The sequence below is a fragment of the Hoplias malabaricus genome, chromosome 1, assembly GCF_029633855.1.
Source record: "Hoplias malabaricus isolate fHopMal1 chromosome 1, fHopMal1.hap1, whole genome shotgun sequence".
NCBI classification, from domain to species: domain Eukaryota; kingdom Metazoa; phylum Chordata; class Actinopteri; order Characiformes; family Erythrinidae; genus Hoplias; species Hoplias malabaricus.
In genome coordinates this window covers 63405222-63425494 of record NC_089800.1, presented here as the reverse complement: position 1 = coordinate 63425494, position 20273 = coordinate 63405222, and the positions used below count along the sequence as shown (strand labels likewise).

The window sequence follows — 20273 nt, the reverse complement described above, 5'->3', positions numbered from 1 at the left end:
GAGATTGTCAACAATGATTCATTTGGTGTACCAGACTAATATGAAATAATAACACAGCTTTACAACATAATGAAATATGGTGGTGAAAATATGGGGTCATGTATTTTCGCAGTAAGCCTGTAATGGTGGTCTACAGAGCACCAAAATGAACATGTAAGATGAATGTAAATTACTAAATGTAAATAAAGGCTAGAGACAAATGTGTGTAATTGCAAAAAGGTCAAAGTGGAAACAAACAACAACAACAACAAAAAAAACGAGACTAACCCCCTGTAATATTCCTAAGCCCAGAAGAAAAAAAAATCTAGAAGCAAAATTAGAGAGACTCCTTCACACTTATTGATACAAGTGCTGAGAGCTGCACTCAAAATGCTTATGTTCTCAAAATTGTATATGTTCTCATAAATGTATATTTGTGTTTAAAACGTTCAGTTTAGGCATAATTATTTTTATTCTTTGTACTATTTTCAGTAATTCTTTTAGAATAATTTTATGTAATGCATGCAAATTACAAATATTCAAGCAAGACATCCATAGAGGGTACTTGGAAGTTTTGGTTTAATAATAAGTGGTACTTGATGTTAAAAATCTGAGAACCACTGGTCTAGAAATATAGTTAGAAAGTACACATGGTGATGCAGGTTGGGAAGAAATATACTTTATATTAAACTTATTATTAAACTTATTAAAATATATTAAACTTTCTTCTGATTTAACAGAGCAAGTATTTGTGAGGGTAGTAAACCTGTAGGTGTGATGATACTCTACAAGAGATACTTTCAACATGAATGTAAATGGGATGATTCTTAACAGCTCCATTTTTTTTCACAGGCCAAACATAAGCGCTTTCTGGGACACTCGGCCCATGTGACTAACATCCGATTCACCAATGGGGACCGCTTCGTTATCAGTGCTGGAGGAGATGACAGAAGGTACAAGGACTAAATATACATGTTTTGTTAATCATTGTTATAAAGGTTTAACAGATGCATTAGTTTCAAATTGTAAACACATTATGCTCTTTAGTCTACATTATACAACCTGATAAGGTACTTATCAACACTGTTGTGTTTTACTTCTCTTTTTTCTGTTCTTGTTTATGCAAGAACTAGTTGCACTTCTGCATATTTAGCCATAAAAGATTAGCAGACATAAGAGTCTCGTGATGGTTTGAACACTGAGCAACACTATGGGTGAGATGAAAGTATAAAAAGGGAGTTAGGACGTGAAGTTAGTCTGAGTCATTATAATTATACACGAGATAAGATGTAAAATATCCTATGACAATCCATTAGAGCATCACATAGGGCCTACTACACTCTTCCTACTTGCAGCCACCAGAATTCCTGTTGAATCCTACACCTCAACACTAAGGTTGCTATGGCCGTTTATGGTCTGATCAGCAACCGGCTATCCCGTCACTAGCTCTTCACAGGGATCATCAGGCAGGCACCTCTTCTCGTTGGTGTTTCACTGAATTAAGCCCACAACACCTCCAGAAGGCTCAACAGTGAAGTCTGGCATCCCAGAGCCACCCCACTCTCAGAGCCAAGTTTACAGTCCTACCTCACCCTTTACCATTAACAAGTGTAAATCCACACTGGCCTCCCTGGAGGCTAAGGCTGTACCTAGCCCCACTGGCACCATTAATGCATGCTCAATTCCACCAGTTCCATGTGAACTTTACATGCTACATCACCAACAATCACAATAGCACCTCTATAGTGCATTTCCCCAAGTAATCTGTGCTCTCCTTATCCACAACCACTGACTAGACCTTTCAGCTGCCCTTAGTTTCCAGCCCCTTATGATGAACTGCACAAGCAGGCATGTGGCCGATTTGGCTACAAATCCTCTAACACGTATCTCCACTGGTCTTACATGTGCCTGCCACCCGCGTTGCCTCACCTCAGCCGCCAAGTCTGCATACTTCAGCTTCTTCTCATGAATATATCTGCTAGTTTTGCATGCAATTCTGTTTAGCACTTTAATCAGCTGTCTCATGCCAGGATGCTGAAGTACGCATCTCTTTATTACTGAGATAATCTGTTGACCTGTAACATAATAGTAATGTATCAATAAAAGGTTTTTTTTTAAGGTCAGAATAATTTTCTGACCTGGAATGTGTCTTTTGTCTTCCACCACAGTTTGTTTGTATGGAAGTGTGTCCACGCTCCTCATTGATGCACATCCATTCTCAGCCTACGCCTCATGGACATTTCAGGGCCCAGAGGAGTACAAACTCCCTGGACTTTTACATCAGTCTCAGCATGACCAGAGAGAGGAGCCCAGTGCATCTCCACTGCATGAAGAGAGGAAGAGCGAACAGCTGGTGCCTCTAACCTTGACTTTTTCATCACCAGGTGCATGCATCTGTCAGTGAACCTCAAGGCCCCTCATTTATAACACCTGAAACAAACTGTACTGTCTTCTGTCACTCTCAGTGAGGATGTGAAAACGTGTTGAGACAGAAGTGATATTTTAAATATATGTATACCCAAATTTTTTCATGTTTGAAGAAGGAATGTCTTTAAAATACATCTGTGTCAATGTTCCTCAAGGTGTCTAAGATTTACTTCCAATTAAAAGACTAACAGATGTGTAGCAAGCAAAATAAGATTAGCCTTAAAGCACCCACTGAGTGTTCTTCACTGAGGTAGGTCTCAAAACTTACAAAATTCCCATTTTGTATTCTCACATTCTTGTTTTTTTTTTTTTTTATGTTTTGTGTTTACCACATTTTCATACATTTCTTGTGTGATTTGTTGATATGTTTTTTTCATTGAAGATCAGAACTCCTGTGGCCTTCTCCCTGAATGTAACAGGTGTTATATTCTTGGATGTCAGCATGCCAAAGCATTCTATGCACTGTAAACTTGACCTGCTCACTGTGGTTCTCCAGTGGTCTTTAATGTCAGCCCTGTACATGTTTTTTCACTCATCAAACCTCAGAACCCTCTGCAGAAGTAGGTGGCTCTCCTAACCTTATATGTAGCATCTTTAGCTTGGGCAGTAACCATGAGTTTTGTGCGAGTATGTGTAGGTAAGAACTGAATGTTCTGTATTTTGTGTTAGAGAACAACCTTTAAAATAAAAGAGGGGGAACAAAGATGTGTTGTGATGCACTGTTGCATCTTATAAAATCACATATTTCCTGTGCTGCTGAAGCCTTTTTTAAACGATATCATAATATAGAGTTTTGTTTCTACCATTAACAGGTCTGGTGTTATTTGGGCTGCGTGTTCCAGAGAAATATGGAGAATATAACATGCAAAATGTTTTCTGTTTCAGTTATTGTCGTACTAATTAATAGTTAAAGATGTGATTCTTGCATATTTTGATTTTCTAATATCAATGTAAATATCAAATGTAAAGACATTCTTTTGTATATTTTTGTGAAATGATTTCGTAAGCCAACTTTGATTAAAAAATATGCATTAAGGATTACTTGGATATTGTCATACTTAAAATAATTTTATAATCTTATGCATAGTAACTGTTAAGTCAGTGACCACCTTTTAATTTATTTTTCCAAAGAGTCAAGTTTAAATTATCCCAGCTAGTTGACAGGTTTGGCTCCTTAAGTTTCTGCCGTTTGAGTTTCTGGACTGCTGCATAATGATTTGTATGGCGTGGGAACAACACAACCTGTTCATAAGGTTAAAAAAGTTGATCTTCATTAGAGAGGGTCTTTAACAGAAATAACCAGGAAGGCTTGTTTTTAGTTGTTCTGCAGTTCCAAATTTTCCCACATTACCTTTATCTAAAGCAAAATTGTAGCTTGATATTTTTCCGTCTCTTGGTTTAAGTGATGTTTAAAGGCATAGTGGGTGATGGCTCGTAAAAACACTTTTTACATCCCCATAGCAATCAGTAAAATTGCCCCTGCAACATAAATAAAAGTTTTTACAAGACTGTAAAAACTCTGTTCAATCATTTCAGTTGGACTGAATGAAATGATTGGAAACTTTCTGTCTACAAACTTTCAAATCACCTTTAGGGTCCTTCTAAATGCCCTGTGTCCATGCACATTAGCTGCACGCATGTGTGGAGACTCATGCATTAAGAAAGTTGCGTCTGGAGGCTTGCACTCATTTAAAAAATAATAATAATAATTTAAAAAAAAAAAAACATGGCCAACGAAATAAGGCTGTATTAAGGCAAACCAGACTGAATGTCAGCATAGCTGATGGGCGTTTTCTATGATCGTTGTTTTCTTTCACATGAATGGGACTTGAAGTATATTACGTTGGGTAAAAAATATTTTGAACATGGAGCATCAGGAGGCGCTTGCTGACTCTGTGACAATCATCTGGTCACAGAATGCATAAGGAGGTGAAGGAATTTTAGAGACAAGTTATATTCACCTGAAAACGCTCACTATGAAGAATGGGGACCCAGGTGGGGAAAAGAGTGTCCTACTCACTACATGGTGTACTTCACAGATTATAATACTAATATAGTCAGAAAGTGCACCAAATTTATTCCATATGGATACATGAACTTAAAGGTGCAATTTGTAATATTTGTACATAAACTTAAAATGACTAGGATATGACATCAGAGATTAATTAAACAGGCTAAATTGAAGCAATGATGTCTCTCAGACCTCTGAAGCCTTAATATTCTCTTTGATTAGTGCCCTTCTGGAGCAGAACTCGATTGGAGTTTTGCCCTGTGATCCCAGCCTCTGTTCAATCACATTACAGACCAAACCCACCAGGCTGCCAATTACAACAGCAAACAGTGGGCAAGTGAACAGACAGATATTACTAGCCCTGAGTTAAATGAGAGTTCGAGTAAGAAGCTGGAGATTAACACCAATACGACTGGTAAACTAACCCATGTAAAGTGTAACTAAATGTTTGAATACGAAAATTGTGAATAAGATGCTAAGATCTGACTCCCAATTTGAAAGGGAAAAACAAATCAAAATTAGTTTTGTCTTGAGCATTTTATAACGACAAGACAGACAACACTCCACTATTTCCAAGTAAGAGTATATATCTCTGCAGGCGAGAGACCAGCAAGTAGGTGAGACATGCACAGTAAGAGGGCCTATACCAGCAAGTGAGAGGTTAGGGTTAGGTTGTACCTCCCACTTGGAGCTGTATTTACCACTTGGATGTGCCTCTGGCCTGCAGAGATACCCTTCAATTTGGAATCTGTATCCTAGATTTCATTTTAAATGATTGCTGTTCGTTTTACAGGTGGTTTCTTTAAAGCCTGAGATAAATGCTTTTATTTTACAATTTGAGACGAAGCATTAGTGTTTTAGCTGGTTGCAGAGCAACGTAAACACACCATGCTTTTATGTTGTAATTACATTGGAGTAAAGAATAGTCTTTAAAAATCAATAAATAACATGCAAAACTTAAGAAGAGTTAACATAGTAATAGTAAAGGAATAATAATTCCTAGCTAATAAAAAGGAAACCAAAGATGTTTTAATTACTTTGCAACTCTGATTAGCTTTTTCCTGATTGGCTGTCAAACAAAAGAGTTGCCTGTGTTTAATCTTAAACTTTTCGAGTAACAGTAAAGCTCAAAGAAGAATTTTCTTTAGATGTAACATTGCACATTCCTCTGGTGTCTGTAGCAGTAGGCTGATCAGTTAAAACAATGACTAAGATGTTGATTCTTCAACTGCTCACCACAATGTCTTCTATCTACAAGTAAACATTCCAGTAGTAGGGACTGACATCCTTTTTACATTTTTTTTGTACTTTACAACATGGCGATAATTATTATCAACAGCAAAACCAGAGCAGTAAAGTCAACAGGTTTTTTAAAAATATTTTTAGACAGCACAATTACTTTTGCATTTCACATTACAGTAAGGAATAATGTGATATTTCCCAGTCTAGAAACCTAGACACAAGACATCCTCCCAGCACTTTATTAAACATTGAGTATTTACAAATGTATTTATGTACAATTTACAAGAACATACATGATGACAAATTCTACTGTCTTCTGCTATTAAATTATTATAAAGGAAAAACATGCAGTGTCACAGTTCCTCACTTGAACATGGAAGAACATCTGATCCGCTTATTTTTTTATCAACACAAAAGTGAGGGATGCATACATTTTCTGGATCTGAAATTGAGAACCACTGTTTAAATGCAATGAGAATTTGAACACTGATGTAGAGACAGCTCTCAGACTTTTACAGAAAATGAGCTGCCGCAGGAGCAGCCATGTTCTGCCTGGGGATTCTTAAGGACTTGGAAGGAAGAACGAATGAGTTCCTGGCTGAAGTCCAGTGTGGCTCCTTTCACAAACTCCAGACTGTCCTGGTCTACTATCACCCCAACACCATTCTGCTCAAATACTCTGCCAAGACAAAGGCAAGTCATGAAATTAGGAACACCTACTTTGTTTCTACACACATTGTCCATTTTATCAAATCCACTGACCATACAAGAGTACTTTGTAGTTCTACAGTTATAGCCTTTAGTCCACCTCATTCTCTGCATACTTTCACTGGACCACCATAGAGCAGGTATTTGGATGGTGGATCATTTTCCGAGCTGACATGGTGGTAGTGTGTTAGTGTGTGTTGGGTCGGTTCACGTGGATCCGATACAGGAGTGCTGCTGGAGTTTTGGAAGCCCTCAGTGTCTCTGCTGGAGTGAGAATAGTTAACTGATCAACAATATCCAGTCAACAGCATTCTGTGTCCATTGATGTAGGACTAGAGGATGACCAACACAAGCCACACATGAGCTACTGTCTCTGACTTGATAACTACAAGGTGGACCAATGTAGAAAGTGTGTCTGAGTGTGTGGAAAGTCAGTGAACACAGTGTTTAAAAACAATACATTTTTTGATCCACTTGTATCAGTGCAACTGCAGCACACGCTAGCACACCACCACCACATCATTGTCACTGCAGCATTGATCCACCACCCAAACATGCTCTGTGGTATTCTGGAGCATAAATTAATATTGAGGGTACATACAAAGTATTCAGTGTATAATAAACACATTTGTTTTATGCAAATCATTATTTTTTTTTTTTTTTTTGCTTTTTTCCAGTGAAAACCCCACCTGCTCTGTATATTCTGTTAAAAACATCCTGATGAACAAATGAATATAAAATGGCTTGGAAATTAAATTTCTCTACAATAACTTACATTGGAAAAATTCCAGACCTGTTAGGGTACTGATGTAATGGATGGAGAGCTCTACATATCGTCACTGTCAAATCAAAAACATGTATCCCCATTTTTGTCAGTTTTTAGTTTACTACATCATATGAACACAGCAACTGTCCATCACACTGTGTGAAAAATTCAGGAAGAATGGACCAATAGAAATGCTCCAAAATAACTTAAAATAAAATCTATTTACATTGACTTTCAGTGAAATTTAAGTTTTTTTTCCCTTCTCCTGTAAAGTTACTATTTTTGTAGATAAATGTTTTTGAGCAAATTACCCTTTTTTGCCAAAATTACTCATTTGGAAATCTTGGGTCATATCTTAATATGGAAAAGAATGTTGAATATGGTCCCTTAAAAATGCACAGAGCTCAGTACATTAACAAACCAGATGCTTATGCTTTACATCTAACACTCTGTGTTATTTTGCATTACCTGTCATCATCATGTTTGACAGTGTCCACTGAGAACTTGTACTGGAAACCGGAGCAACCTCCACCTTCCACATGGATCCTCAGATACTCACCTTTACCCATAATTTCACTGAGCCTCTGCACAGAAATTAGAAGTCTTATTTAAAAGTGTGATATGTTTTTTTTTAGTTAATCCACAACTGGAGTCTCTATTACATAAATTGTAGAAATAAACACACACAAACAAACTCAGTTTTCATCCTGGTATAGGTATGAGAATTTACAAACCTTAACACAGGACTGAGTGAGATGTATTTTATCATCTGCTGGACTTGTTGTTTGTATCTCCTGTGCAGAGCTTTGGCTGAACCTCATTGTGGAGATGAGAGGGGGAATCTGAGGCCCATTCATTGCTTTCACAGGCCAAGAACCTGAAATCACTTTCGCAGTGGATGCACTAAAACGGAAAGTGCAAACTGTAAGTAAACTAGTCGAAACATAATCAACAAATGAACAGCAATGAGACACTAAGACACTCTGGTTCAACAACTAGCTTAAATATGACACACAGTCATGTGAAAAAGTTAGGACACCCCATGAAAACCTTTGTCTTTTTGAACATGTTTAAATATATGGACATGTGAGCTTCATTTGAACAATATTGAGAGATAGAGCTTATGTAACTAGACAAATAATACTAAAGAAATTACTTATAAAAACAAGTTATTAAATTTAATGAACAAAATCGTACATTTCTTGTGAGGAAAAAGTTAAGACACCCCTCCATTTATTACCGTTTAAAATGTCTATATTTAGAATCAGATGCACCACATCAGCTGCAAATTATTAGACCATTAAAGAGAACATTGGAGGAGGCTCTTATATAAACCTCAGGCATTGATTTACCCTTGGCAAATCTCTAAAGAGATCTCTGAGGCCTTCAGAAAGAAGGTTATGGATGTATATGAGTCTGGGAATGGATGTAAAAAGTGGAGAACATTTAAACCACCTGCCAACACTGCCAGGTTAGGCCATCCTAACAAGTTCAGTCCAAGAGCAGACTGCAAGATGCATAAAGAAGTCTCCAACAATCCCAAAATGTCATCACGAGACCTACAAGTGGCTCTTGCCACATTTGATGTCAAGGTATATGCATCTACCATCAGGAAACGACTGCACAAGGAGGAAACCCTTGCTGACACAAAGGCATCAGGGCAAGACTAAATTTTGCCAGAAAGCACATAGACAAAGACCAGGACTTCTGGAACTTTGGACAGATGAATCCAAAGCTGAATTATTTGGGCAAAAACAGAAGACGACCAGCACAGCATTTGAGCACAAGAACCCCATATCAACCGTGAAGCAGGGAGGTGGAAATGTCATGGTTTGGGGCTTCTTTGCTGCAGCAGGGACTGGCAAGCTCTCCATCATAGAATCTACTATGACTTATTCAATGTATCAGAGGTTGCATAAGGAAAATGTGAGACTATCTGTCAAAAAACTGAAGCCGAAGTGGATATGGACCATGCAACATGACCATAAGCCAAAGCATTCCAGTAAAATTACAAGGAATGGCTCAAAAGTAAAAAATGGAAAGTTCTGAAATGGCCAAATCAGAGCCTGGATCTTAATCCTACTGAGATGCTGTGGGGTGATCTGTGCATTCAAGAAACCCTCAATTATCACACAGCTGAAAGAATACTGCATGGAGGAATGGGAAAAACCATTTCCCAGTCGTTGTTGGAGACTGGTAGATGGTTACAGGAAACATCTTATTGAGGTTATTTCAGCCAAAAGAGGATTTATTAGGGCACAGGATGCCCTAACTTTTTCCTCACAAGAAATGTACATTTTTGTTCATTACATTTTATAACTTTCATTCTTTCATTCATTATCTGTAAGCGCTTATCCAGTTCAGAGTCGCGGTGGGTCCAGAGCCTACCTGGAATCATTGGGCACAAGGCGGGAATACACCCTGGAGGGGGCGCCAGTCCTTCACAGGGCAACACACACTCACGCATTCACGCATTCACTCACAAGGGACACTTTTGAGTTGCCAATCCACCTACCAGCATGTGTTTTTGGACTGTGGGAGGAAACCGGAGCACCCGGAGGAAACCCACGCAGACAAGGTGAGAACACCATTTTACAACTTATGTTTATAAATAATTTATTTGTTTAGCTTTATAAGCTCCATCTCTCAGTACTGTTCAAATGAAGCGCAAATGTTTATATGTTTAAATATGTTCAAAAGTACAAAGATTATCATGGGTGTGCAAACTCTTCACATGACTGTAGCTATAGCTTAGACAAACCTCACAGTGTGTATTTGAACTTACAGTCAAACATTAGTTTTGAACATTAACGGTCAATGTTTCCTTGTTTGGTGCTGTTTATTCGTTTGGTTTTGTTTAAAATCGTTACATTTAAATGACAAATATGCAGAAATTTTATAAGGTTTGAAGATCTTAATACAGACTTTTGTGCCTTTAATTAAAGAACTGTGCACTTAGACAATGTTTTTTTAATATAAATAAATAATTCAGTGCCCATTGTCTGAGAATATTTAGCGTTTAAGTCAGTTTAAAATTATGTGGAGGCTTTTAATCAGACAGTACTTCGACTCTGACTTATTTTGGCAATATCTAATAATGTTTACATATTATATTTATGATATTCCTATACCATTAGTGCATGTTTGTGTTTTAATCTACACTGAGCAGGTTTAATGCCTCTGCTCTTGCCCTTGACTCTTCTTTACTAAGGTTAGCAGTGGGTCGCTAAGCTAATGTTAACAGCTCAGAGCGGCGACTCAGTTTTGTTTTTAAAACACAAAGCGTCCTGAGAAGAGCGTTGCTCGCCCCGTGTCTTACTCCAACTCACAGTCGGGCGATTTATTCACTCACATTCAAGCCAATACGTACTTTATAACCGTCCATACTTTACTTCTGGAGGCGCTTGTTATGACTCCTCTTGCGAGTGACATCTTCCACAACAGTCTGGGAACGGGTTGCCAGGTTGGGATAAATTTACTCAATTGCATTACTTGCTGAGAAAAAAAACAGTATAACACTGGATTAGAGAATCTAGAATTGGATTTAGCTTGAGAAATCACTAACTGTCAAAAACAGGTCTATAAACAGTCATTGTTATAATACCAGGATTAATTACAATTTTATATAGAACACATAAAGTTAATGTTTACAATCTCTGGTTTGTTTACATTTAAAAGCTCTGTATATTAAAGATGATATTCAAGATTATAGTAAAAAAAGACTATATGCTAGGATCTCCCTCTCTGCCCATGGTAGGCAGAGAAACATCATCTGGAGGTTTTTAAAAGTGTGAATCAGGATGAGAATATTGTTCTATTCCTGCTCAATAGGTTGGTCAAACTTACTTATTGTTGCTGTAGATGGAACTGGCTCTAAATTTGGAAAAGCACTAACTGCATGAAAATAATCAATGCTACAAACTTTAACAACATCAGTAAAAATTGAGTTTCTCTGGTAAAGCAAACAGTGAATAAATACGTACAGGCAATTTACATGTTAGCCATGCACAAACAACAGTTGTTTTTCTCCTTCATATGTTTCACCTCAAAAGACATGAATGTAAAAAAGAACTGAATGTAACCAAATCAGGGAGAACATCATTTCCCCACAGTCATAGATGTTATCTTTAATGCCACTTTAATTCAATAGTCTTGTCTAGGTGTCAACATTTTGTCTCTGTCTCTGAGAAGGTGTTCTCAGAAATTGCTTGAGACTACCTCTGTCAGATGTTTTTACACAAAACATATTTCTGTGTAAATTGAACATCCCTTTCTTTAAATGCTGAGATTAGCTAACAATGATAACTGTTCTTTTTCAATGTTTTATTTTGAGTTAAACGTCCATAAAGCTGTGCATATTCACCTGTTTCCTGAGTTATGATTTTACATTACCATGTCTGCAAGATGGTGTTAATCATCATGAACTGTAATTTCTGCAATGTTTTAATAACAGAGACATTAGGAGCAAACACTTATACAATTTATTTTTAGATATATTAATGTTAAATCATTTATTAATGTTAAATAATTTTCTAAATATATCAAGGAATGTTTAATATATATTTATTTTAAAAATATAAAATCGTTATTGTCTATTTGCAAAAATACAAATGAGCTATGTTTTAATCTATTTTTATATATTTAAAATTCTGAAAAACGTATTACGAATTCGGCTCTGAACACTCATAAATTGACGGGGTAAAGGGATTGGTTCCCTAACAAATAAAGATTTTAGAAATACTTGGCAACTACTAGGGTCTGTTTTTTTATCTTTTCCAACAGATTGCGATTCTATTGGCCGCAGACTCTGGCGAAGTACTCTCCTATTGGTTGAAAACTCTATCGCATGCGTCACGAGGCCGTGTTCTTGTGACGAAAAGCAGGAGGGCGGACTTAGCCTTGTGACACGGAAAGAGGACCGAGAAGGGACGGGAGTAAGTTGCGGATAGTAGGGTGCGTGTTTGGGTCACTTCTTGTGTATTGTTATATATGTGTATTCAAGTATAGTTTTCACATAAGACTTAGGACGGGTTAAAGGATAAAGGGCGGTACTCCCTTTGTCAATTTACTAGTGAAAGTGTTTCGGCTGTGTTCGGGTAAAGTCGTAAAACCCGTTTGTTCTGGGAGTGGAGTTGACGGGACTTGGTGAGGGCAGAGTCATTCAGTCTGGTTTAGGCGGTGGGTGAGCTGTACACAGTCGTGACACAAAGTCAGGGTTGTTTTAAGGCCTTGAGCTTTGTTCAGAGATTAGTTGTAAGGTTGTTCAAATGAAAACCACGGCTGTATTTAAACTCGAGCGTGTTTTTCTATCTCTACAGGTAGTGAACATTCACCAGAGTCATGGAGTTCCGCTTTGTTTGTGCTCTCTTGGTTCCTCTCCTTGCCTTCACTCATGGCGAGCCGGTGAAATTTGCTGACTGTGGTGAGTGAACCACTTTCATTGCTCTGGTTATATTCATATTAATTATTATGGTTTGATTTATATAATTATATATATATTATATATATATATATATATATATATATATATATATATATATATATATATATATATATATATATTATATAATTATTATGGTATGATTATACCATTTTTGGCAGAGTAACATGGGAAGGTTTTGCTTGAAACATTCCTTTTATTTCTGGAGTTTGGTGGTTTTCCTCTCAGAAATTAAACTTTTTTTTTTTTTTTTTTTTTTTTTTTTTCTCCCTCACGCAGATATATGGTTTGATTTTAATAAACATGCCTGTACTCTAATTTACACAAAGCAGTTTCCAAATTAACACAGTAGTGTCTGAAATATTGATTCATTATTTTTATGCAGAAGTTGAGTAATGGACCTGTCATGGAATATTAGTAGTCACCCAATATTTTAGCTGACACAGTCATTCTTTAACCTTGTGGCTTCAGAGCAGGAAGCAACCTTCAGATTTTCTTACTTGATAATCCATGATAGTGGTAAGGTTGGAATTACTTGTATTTACTTTGTTTAGCAACATGTGATTATATTGTGTAAAATGATATGCTTGTATTAATGCCACCAGATCACACTCTGGTGCCTGTTTTTTGTAATGGGAATGTGGCCAAGGGTTGTCGTTGTTGTTGCAGTACCTCTATGTATGTTGGTTTACTCTCAACAGGCTCAGAGGTTGGAAAGGTGGCCCAGGTTGAAATTAAACCCTGCCCAACTCAGCCATGCCAGCTTCACAAGGGACAGAGCTATGCTGTAAATGTGACGTTCAGCAGTGGTGATTAATTTTACAATTTAAAAAAATTATAAAAAAAAAAACTTGCACTTAACTCCAATAAATGTGATGTGTCTCAGTGGAGTTTGCTGATACCCCCACAGAAGTCACATTTGTTGGCAGATTTTAATTAGCTCTAATAAATTGTAGACTTTTTTTTTTTTTTTTTTTTTTTTTTAAAGGGGTTGGGAGTCAGACGAGCAAAGCTGTGGTTCATGGAGTGATCTCTGGTGTCCCTGTGCCTTTCCCCATCCCTGTTGATGATGGCTGCAAGTCTGGAATCCAGTGCCCCATTCAGGAGCAGAAAAGTTACAATTATATCAATGCGCTTCCAGTCAAGACAGAATACCCCTCAGTAAGTCATTTTCTTAGATACTTGTTTGTTTTGTTTTCCTTTAGTCTGTTAATACTGCATATCTGCAGTTATTTGATGGGTGCAGTAATTTCCGCCTATGTTTTTACTTATTTGTTTTTAGATAAGACTGGTGGTAGAGTGGGAACTAAAGGATGACTCCAGCAAAGATTTGTTTTGTGTAAAGTTCCCTGTTCAGATTGTGAGCTGAGGACCTTCAGACTCCACAGACATGGATGCTAAAAAGCTGCTTTAGATTGGAAACTAATACTTTTTATGTTTACACTTTTTTCCCCCTCCACCCCCCCTTAACTCACTTTTGAGTTAAACTTATTTTTATCTTTTTTTTTTTTGATACTTATTCTTAATTTACTGTAATCATACATTATTAAAATGGGTATAATCTGTGTGAAATTCTGTGAATTAGATTCATGAATCTTCAGTGTTAATTGTAACATTCTTGTATAATGCTTCCACTTGGCTGCTGTGTGGCTAGAGTGGTGATCTGAATTTCCTAACAGATTTTTATGTACACGTTACATTTAAATTAAAACTTTTTTTTTTTTTTTAAAGGTATTACACAATACTCTGAGTCTACTTGCCTGTTTGAAAAAGTGAGCAAAATCCAGTCTGTTCTGCAGGCCTGTTTAAGTGAATATTTGTTTTTTTTTTCCTGTGCTCTAAGGGTTAAAGTCCAGGGCATGTTACCGTTGTCTGAAATTAAATTCTATCACTTGTGTGCACACCTGGCGTAAATATCACAGATCTCCAAAGTGTTGGAGTAAACTACCTTTGCATGAGCAGACTGTTTAATCTGTTCAGTGTACATTAAAATATTTGTTGCACCATCATCACACATGTATCTGACCATGGCTGTTGATTTAAATGGAAAATTGTTGCTATAATATACCCCCATGATTTGTTTTTAAATAAAATGCTTTAATGAAAAGAACTAAGGCTACTTCAGCAGCCAAAATGCAATAGGAATGTAAAATTTACTGTTTTGGTTGAAAAATATCAAATCTGTTCTATACAAATCCAACAGTATATCTAAGAGTCTACTGTCAAATGCATTAAAAAAAACTGAAGCTCAATGATGCCATCTTTAGTGCTTTGTTTTGTAAATGGGTTGATTAAAGATTAATAGGTCACAGTGAGCCTACTGGCCAGTGAAAGCATGAGGTGTTTTTGTTCAGCTGAGGTTTGGTTTGGGGTGTGTTAAGGCAAATGTTTGCTGGTAGGCTCAAGACACAGAGCATCCCTAATCAAGATGAAGTTGTTACAGAAGGTGAATAAATGGTTCCTCGACATAAACATACTTTGCTTAAGACACAATTAATGGGTAAATAAGTGTACTCTGTATGCAACAAAAACATGTGCTTTTATTAAATGGAAACAAGCAACCATTTAAGAGGCAGCATAACATTTAAGTCCAATCATTTCTTACACAAACGGTCAGTATTCTTGTCAAGGCTTTCTGAACAAACTCCCTTCAATAATTGGAGGCATGTTCAAAATGGATTCATTTGGTTTAAGGAGAATTTGCCCAGACAAGTGGTCTTAGTCTGTAGATCTGCCCTATTCAGGCAAAGCAGCACATTATCAACTACCTCAACAGCTGTACACAATATGAAATTATTACAAATTCAGGTTGAATTTCAACAGGGTCATAAAAACAGGGAAACAACTTTTGATATCAAAGTTTGCACCACTTTGTCCTTTATCTGAAATTCAAATTATGAACAAAAATAATGGAATGTTACCTTATGGTTTTGTAGCCCTTTCAAACAGTGCAGATAATGACTACTTTCTTTCCGTACGTGTGTTTTTGTGCAACATGAATAGCACATGACCCAGAGCAAAGGTCAGTGTGCAGCTTAAAAGAATAAACAAGCATTTAAAAATATTCTAAAAAGAAAACACTAATCCATAAGTTTTGAACTGGTTAATGCAAATAAATGAGTTTTTTGTTGCCAATTTAAAAAGTGGTGTAAAATGCTAAAGAGGTTTTATATATCCCAGCAAAATTCAAACAAAGATTTTATCTCAGGCCTCTATTAAAGTGATGAATCACTGAATAGCTGGACTTTTTCCACTCTGTAAAGAATGATCAGTTTAAAATAATACCAAAACTGAGGTCTCTGATAAAACTGTCCAGCAGGCATGTACTTTTGTAGTATGAAATGGTGCTACAAAGAATAAAGTAAGAGAAAATAATGTACAGGATGCATTCTATTTTCCAAAAATAAAAGTCCACTCCTAAAAGGTGTTAGTGGGCCTGTTTTCCTAGATCACAGTAAAGATTCTAAGGGCCAGTTTCCCTAAAAGGAAATAAGCCACATCCTGGACTACACATTTTTTTTCCAGGGAATCAGTCGGTTACCAACAATAAGAAGCCTTACAGGTCCAGTTTACTCAAAAATAGAGAAACTCGCAGCAGTATAACACACTTGGGCCTTAATTTGTAGATACAATGTCAGCAGACTGAGCAAATGTTGATTTCCTTTGAAGTGGTCATGTTCAGTCCTGCTGCTTATCCAGCTCTCGAATAACTGCAGGGAGTGACACTGAATTTCAATCTTGACACTAGACTTGAAATATAACTCACCTTTCTCCCTAAAACCCAGTAAAAACACTGCCAAGTAACTGTACACGTAACTGGCATTTCATCGAGAGGATTTGTTAAAACACAGAAGTAAAACCAAGCAATGAGGTCTTACTGACAGGAAATGGTACCACTGATGCTTTAAGCTGACTGGTGCACTGAATTGCAGCATAACCATTAAGCTAGCAAAGAGCTTTCAAAATAGTCAAACCCTTGACAGTATTTCACAAAGCAGAATTTCTGATTTTAGCCACATAACTTAAGCTTAGTACTGTCCAATGGGAATGTTTCTCAGGGCTTTACTTTGGGCTCAAGTTATGTGGTTATCTTATATTGTTCTGCACTGAAAAATTCTGCCCAGGCTTTGGGGGCTGAATTCTTCATTGTCCATTTTGTTTGAGCCTCTCCAGTCGCTGTAGCAGGGCATTTCCAAACGCTTCTCTGTATCCAGGGCTGAGGGAGTCCAGCAGAGAGTAAACAGTCTCATGATAGTGAGTGTCCAGTCCCTCATCGACCTGATCAAAGGCGTAGCCCACCACCTGAAACCGCAGACGGACACAGGCTCGAGATACACTGAAATAAACAGTTTAGTTTACAGAATGTAGCCAACAGAGCAGCTAACAGGAGGTAACACCTAACTGCAGTTTAACATTTCTGCAAGTACTCACCCTTAACCCCGCCTCGGTGAGCTCAAGGCAGTAGCGGTTTCCTTCCCTCGTCTCTACGTTAATATACGCCACGTCCAGGGCGTTATTCAGGGTCTGAGACACAAACATGTCAGTCACAGCGAACAGCACGTCGTTCACCACCGCCTCGGCCTCCAGCCTCATGTCTTTCACTCCTCCGAGATCCGCACTGTGATCTTCGTACGAGGACTTGGACAGTTCCTCCGGCGAACAGTCCACTTCCATCCCCTAAACACAGCGCCAGGCGGTTAGTGTCGCCGCTCTCTCGGTTTAATGGACTGCGGGGGCTTCCGTGAAGAAGCAGAGGCGAAGTTTCCAGACTAATCTGACGTAATCGAGTTTAGCCTATGCTAACGGGGACAAACTCAACGGACAAAACGATACTTCCACAAAACACACAACGGCATTGAAATGATGACTAAGTGACCCACATTTACGCCGATAAAAAGCCAGGGGACAACAATAAGCAACATCGTGTTTTAGCAAGATTCCTTTCCACCTTAAATGGGGTGGCAGCTTGTTTTCTGGTCGTCCTGCTGCGCCATTTAAAGGTGGAACAGAAATTCGAATATCGGAAGCAAACTTCACGGCTTAGAACAAATCCATGGGGACGTATTTTGTTTTAGGAATAGTTTATAGTTTTATAGTTTATGCATTGGTTTATGGTAAAATCCATTTACAAGTGGCTTTAAAACTACTATTACCTATTTTTATTGTTTTAATTTAAATAACGTTTTTTAACTCAAAGTATAAGTTATTCTGGGCAATGTTATAATTAATGTACTTTTAGAATTTTGTAATTAAATAAACTTGGTCCTCGTCTGAATGACAGAGGATTGAAGTGAAATGTAACATTAACTCCCGCTGAGAGTGATAGGAACAGAACTGAGGAACAACAGCTCAGTGAAACACCAAAGAAAAGCACGCATACCCGGTTTTACCTTTTCACATACGCGTTAAATGTGCATTAAATTATTATTAATCGCTAACCTCCTCTGCGGGTAGTTCAGCGGAACACTTCCGCCTCATGCTCCTAGTGTGGTGTGTTCATCATCAGCAGTGGCGTCGTCCCTGCGCTGATGGGCCTTCTTCTCGCAAGCAGTAGGGGCCAAGTTCCGGATGAGGTGCTGTGTGAAAAGTTATTTCCGGTTTGCGCCTCCGCTACTGAGATGGAAGGGTTTTATCATTCGTCGTCTTTAGCCTAACTCCCACGCTTTAGGACTGGGGTCAAGCAAGGGTCTCTTATTACATCTCTAAATACATGGAATACTAAAATGAACAAGTCATTATGAATATTTTCCGTTTTAAAGCACTTTAAAGAGGCAAAACACGCATTGATTATTTAATATATTTATGTATATTGTACTATTATACAAACAGTTAATTGGCTTTGAATGGTAAAACTGATGTACAGATTAACTTTTACTGTACCAAATATAAATACATTAATACCTGGTTCCTACTTTGATAAGTTTGAGGCCAAAGCAATTCCACTGTCATTAAACAGAGGAACCTCTTGGCTATCAACTGTATGATTTTGGCAATATTTCACTGTAAAGTTTTCTCACAAAATCATACTGAATACCTACTGATATGGATTTCTCAAAAATGCCCATAATGCCTAAACCATTCCACTGTCATTAATCAGAGGGACCTCTTGGATATCAACTGTATACACAGCAGTTTATAAAGAGTCTGGAAGTCACACAATTATTAAAGTTCAACATAGTTTTGGTAATTATTAAAGTTCAGGTTGTTAAGATTCTCCTGAGACCACATATGTCCATATTGGGTTATTATCCAGGGATGAGTTCACACTGAAATATCTGTGGGTTAAATCACCAGTGCATTCAAAGCACACAGTCTGTTATGCTCTCATCAGCCCATCACCCTTCCCTCTCCCACTTCTACACACACACACACACACACACACACTCACACTGCCAGGGGCCCACAACTACCCCTCCTTCTCACACTCCTACACACACACACTCTGTCTGGCTCACATCCACACCTCTGTTTCAAACTCCACAGAGACAACAGAACACCACCTTTAAAAGCACTACAGAAAATATCCTAAAATGTAACCTCTATATCAGGAAAGGTCATATGCTGACCTCTTGCTCTGCATAGATTGCTCACTTTCACCCTGGTCTTCAATGGTCAGCCCATCCCTCCTTCCTCTCCCACTCCTACACACACATACACTGTCTGATAGGAACCCACAACTACCCACCACACTCCTTCTCACACACACACACACACACACTGTCTGACCCACTGTCACTGTCTGACCCACAACTACCCCTCACACTCCTCCATACACACAGTCTGACAGGGGCCCACAACTACCCCTCACACTCCTCCACACACACACACTGTCTTACAGAGGCCCACACCTACTCCTCGCACTTCATCTCCACAGAGACAAGGACCACCTTTAAAACACTACAACATGTAACCCTAAAGTGTGGCTTTTGTCTCAGGAAAGGTCATTTGCTGACGCATTGGGCTTCTTGCAGCAAATATAAATGTTTGGACCCCATGAATTGCTGCTTGCGCCTATATTTCTTCTTGGTTTAAAAAAACTAGAATGTCACATTTGAAGTCTTATGGTGATCATCACATATTTTAAACATATGCTTGAGGCCAAAGAGCCCAGAGGTCCCTCTGTTTAATGACAGTGGAATGGTTTAGGTATTTTGGGAATTTTTTGAGAAACCCAAATCAGTAGGTATTCAGTATGACTTTATGAGAAAATTATATCTAAATATGGCTATATCTCAGTCGCCATTCTCTCATTTGTCACACAATTTACATGTTACTTTTATGGCAAAACAATGTTTCTTTGTTATTTTTATGTAAATACTATGTTTTTATGGTGTATATTTTTTTAACAGAAAAGTACTGTAAACAAAACAGTCCTTAAATGTATTTATGATTGCAGAAAACGTGACCATATATTTTACAGTGAAATTCTGGCAACCACAGCTGCCAGTTTTTTACTGTATATTTTACATTTTTTTTTTTTTACAGTGTAGCTGTATTTAATTAAACAAACTTAAGTCCTTTTGTTTAATAGTTTTTGCAACACATTTTACATCATGTATGCCAAACACAAATATAAAATTCCTCTTTATTGTATAAACATGAGGCTGGGTTTCCCTGAATCATCAGGTTTGGGCAGGATGCCATTCAGAATGCCACAACTTGACACCCGCTCACACCAGCAACACATATCCTTAGATTCT

At 37.7% G+C, this 20273-nt stretch overlaps 4 protein-coding genes across 8 annotated transcripts in view; 2 read left to right on the top strand and 2 right to left on the bottom strand.

The window, feature by feature from the left end:
- eml5 (EMAP like 5) overlaps positions 1–3428 on the top strand; it is a 75746-nt gene extending 72318 nt beyond the window's left edge. For all 3 annotated transcript variants that reach the window (XM_066670481.1, XM_066670472.1, XM_066670462.1), the window contains 2 exons: positions 832–932; positions 2148–3428. In XM_066670481.1, coding sequence (XP_066526578.1) covers positions 832–932; positions 2148–2184 — 138 coding nt within the window. In that variant the 3' untranslated portion in view covers positions 2185–3428. The remainder of the gene's footprint in view (positions 1–831; positions 933–2147) is intronic.
- A 1844-nt stretch (positions 3429–5272) lies between these two features.
- isca2 (iron-sulfur cluster assembly 2) lies at positions 5273–10628 on the bottom strand. The gene is made up of 4 exons (XM_066670410.1): positions 10504–10628; positions 7868–8036; positions 7602–7717; positions 5273–6338 (listed from the first exon to the last, which is right to left on the bottom strand). Exons 1-4 carry the CDS (start codon positions 10620–10622, stop codon positions 6164–6166), a joined length of 579 nt encoding a protein of 192 aa, XP_066526507.1. The 5' UTR covers positions 10623–10628; the 3' UTR covers positions 5273–6163.
- A 1326-nt stretch (positions 10629–11954) lies between these two features.
- Positions 11955–14948, top strand: LOC136696218 (NPC intracellular cholesterol transporter 2-like). Of its 3 annotated transcripts, none has more exons than XM_066670421.1 (5): positions 11955–12086; positions 12452–12555; positions 13275–13382; positions 13562–13734; positions 13856–14948. In XM_066670421.1, exons 2-5 carry the CDS (start codon positions 12474–12476, stop codon positions 13940–13942), a joined length of 450 nt encoding a protein of 149 aa, XP_066526518.1. In that variant the 5' UTR covers positions 11955–12086; positions 12452–12473; the 3' UTR covers positions 13943–14948. The 3 variants fall into 3 exon arrangements, with proteins under 3 accessions (XP_066526518.1, XP_066526525.1, XP_066526533.1); XM_066670428.1 differs by having other exon boundaries at positions 12041–12067; XM_066670436.1 differs by lacking the exon at positions 11955–12086 and adding an exon at positions 12165–12311.
- Positions 14949–15107: 159 nt separating this feature from the next.
- gskip (gsk3b interacting protein) lies at positions 15108–18169 on the bottom strand. Its single transcript, XM_066670450.1, has 3 exons — positions 18013–18169; positions 17005–17250; positions 15108–16875 (listed from the first exon to the last, which is right to left on the bottom strand). Exons 1-3 carry the CDS (start codon positions 18049–18051, stop codon positions 16717–16719), a joined length of 444 nt encoding a protein of 147 aa, XP_066526547.1. The 5' UTR covers positions 18052–18169; the 3' UTR covers positions 15108–16716.
- Between the last annotated feature and the right edge of the window lie 2104 nt (positions 18170–20273).

Bases quoted from the DNA above. Each gene is read 5' to 3' on its own strand.
- isca2 (XM_066670410.1), bottom strand. From the start codon at position 10,622: ATGCAATTGAGTAAATTTATCCCAACCTGGCAACCCGTTCCCAGACTG. The intron at 8,037-10,503 runs GTACGTATTGGC...TTTCCGTTTTAG, and splicing joins AAAGTATGGACGGTTATAAA to TGCATCCACTGCGAAAGTGA. The intron at 6,339-7,601 runs GTAATGCAAAAT...TTGTCTTGGCAG, and splicing joins GTCAAACATGATGATGACAG to AGTATTTGAGCAGAATGGTG.
- LOC136696218 (XM_066670421.1), top strand. From the start codon at position 12,474: ATGGAGTTCCGCTTTGTTTGTGCTCTCTTGGTTCCTCTCCTTGCCTTC. The intron at 12,556-13,274 runs GTGAGTGAACCA...TACTCTCAACAG, and splicing joins GGTGAAATTTGCTGACTGTG to GCTCAGAGGTTGGAAAGGTG. The intron at 13,735-13,855 runs GTAAGTCATTTT...ATTTGTTTTTAG, and splicing joins TCAAGACAGAATACCCCTCA to ATAAGACTGGTGGTAGAGTG.
- gskip (XM_066670450.1), bottom strand. From the start codon at position 18,051: ATGAGGCGGAAGTGTTCCGCTGAACTACCCGCAGAGGAG. The intron at 17,251-18,012 runs GTTAGCGATTAA...CGCTGTGTTTAG, and splicing joins CTGAACTACCCGCAGAGGAG to GGGATGGAAGTGGACTGTTC. The intron at 16,876-17,004 runs GTGAGTACTTGC...CTGCGGTTTCAG, and splicing joins TCACCGAGGCGGGGTTAAGG to GTGGTGGGCTACGCCTTTGA.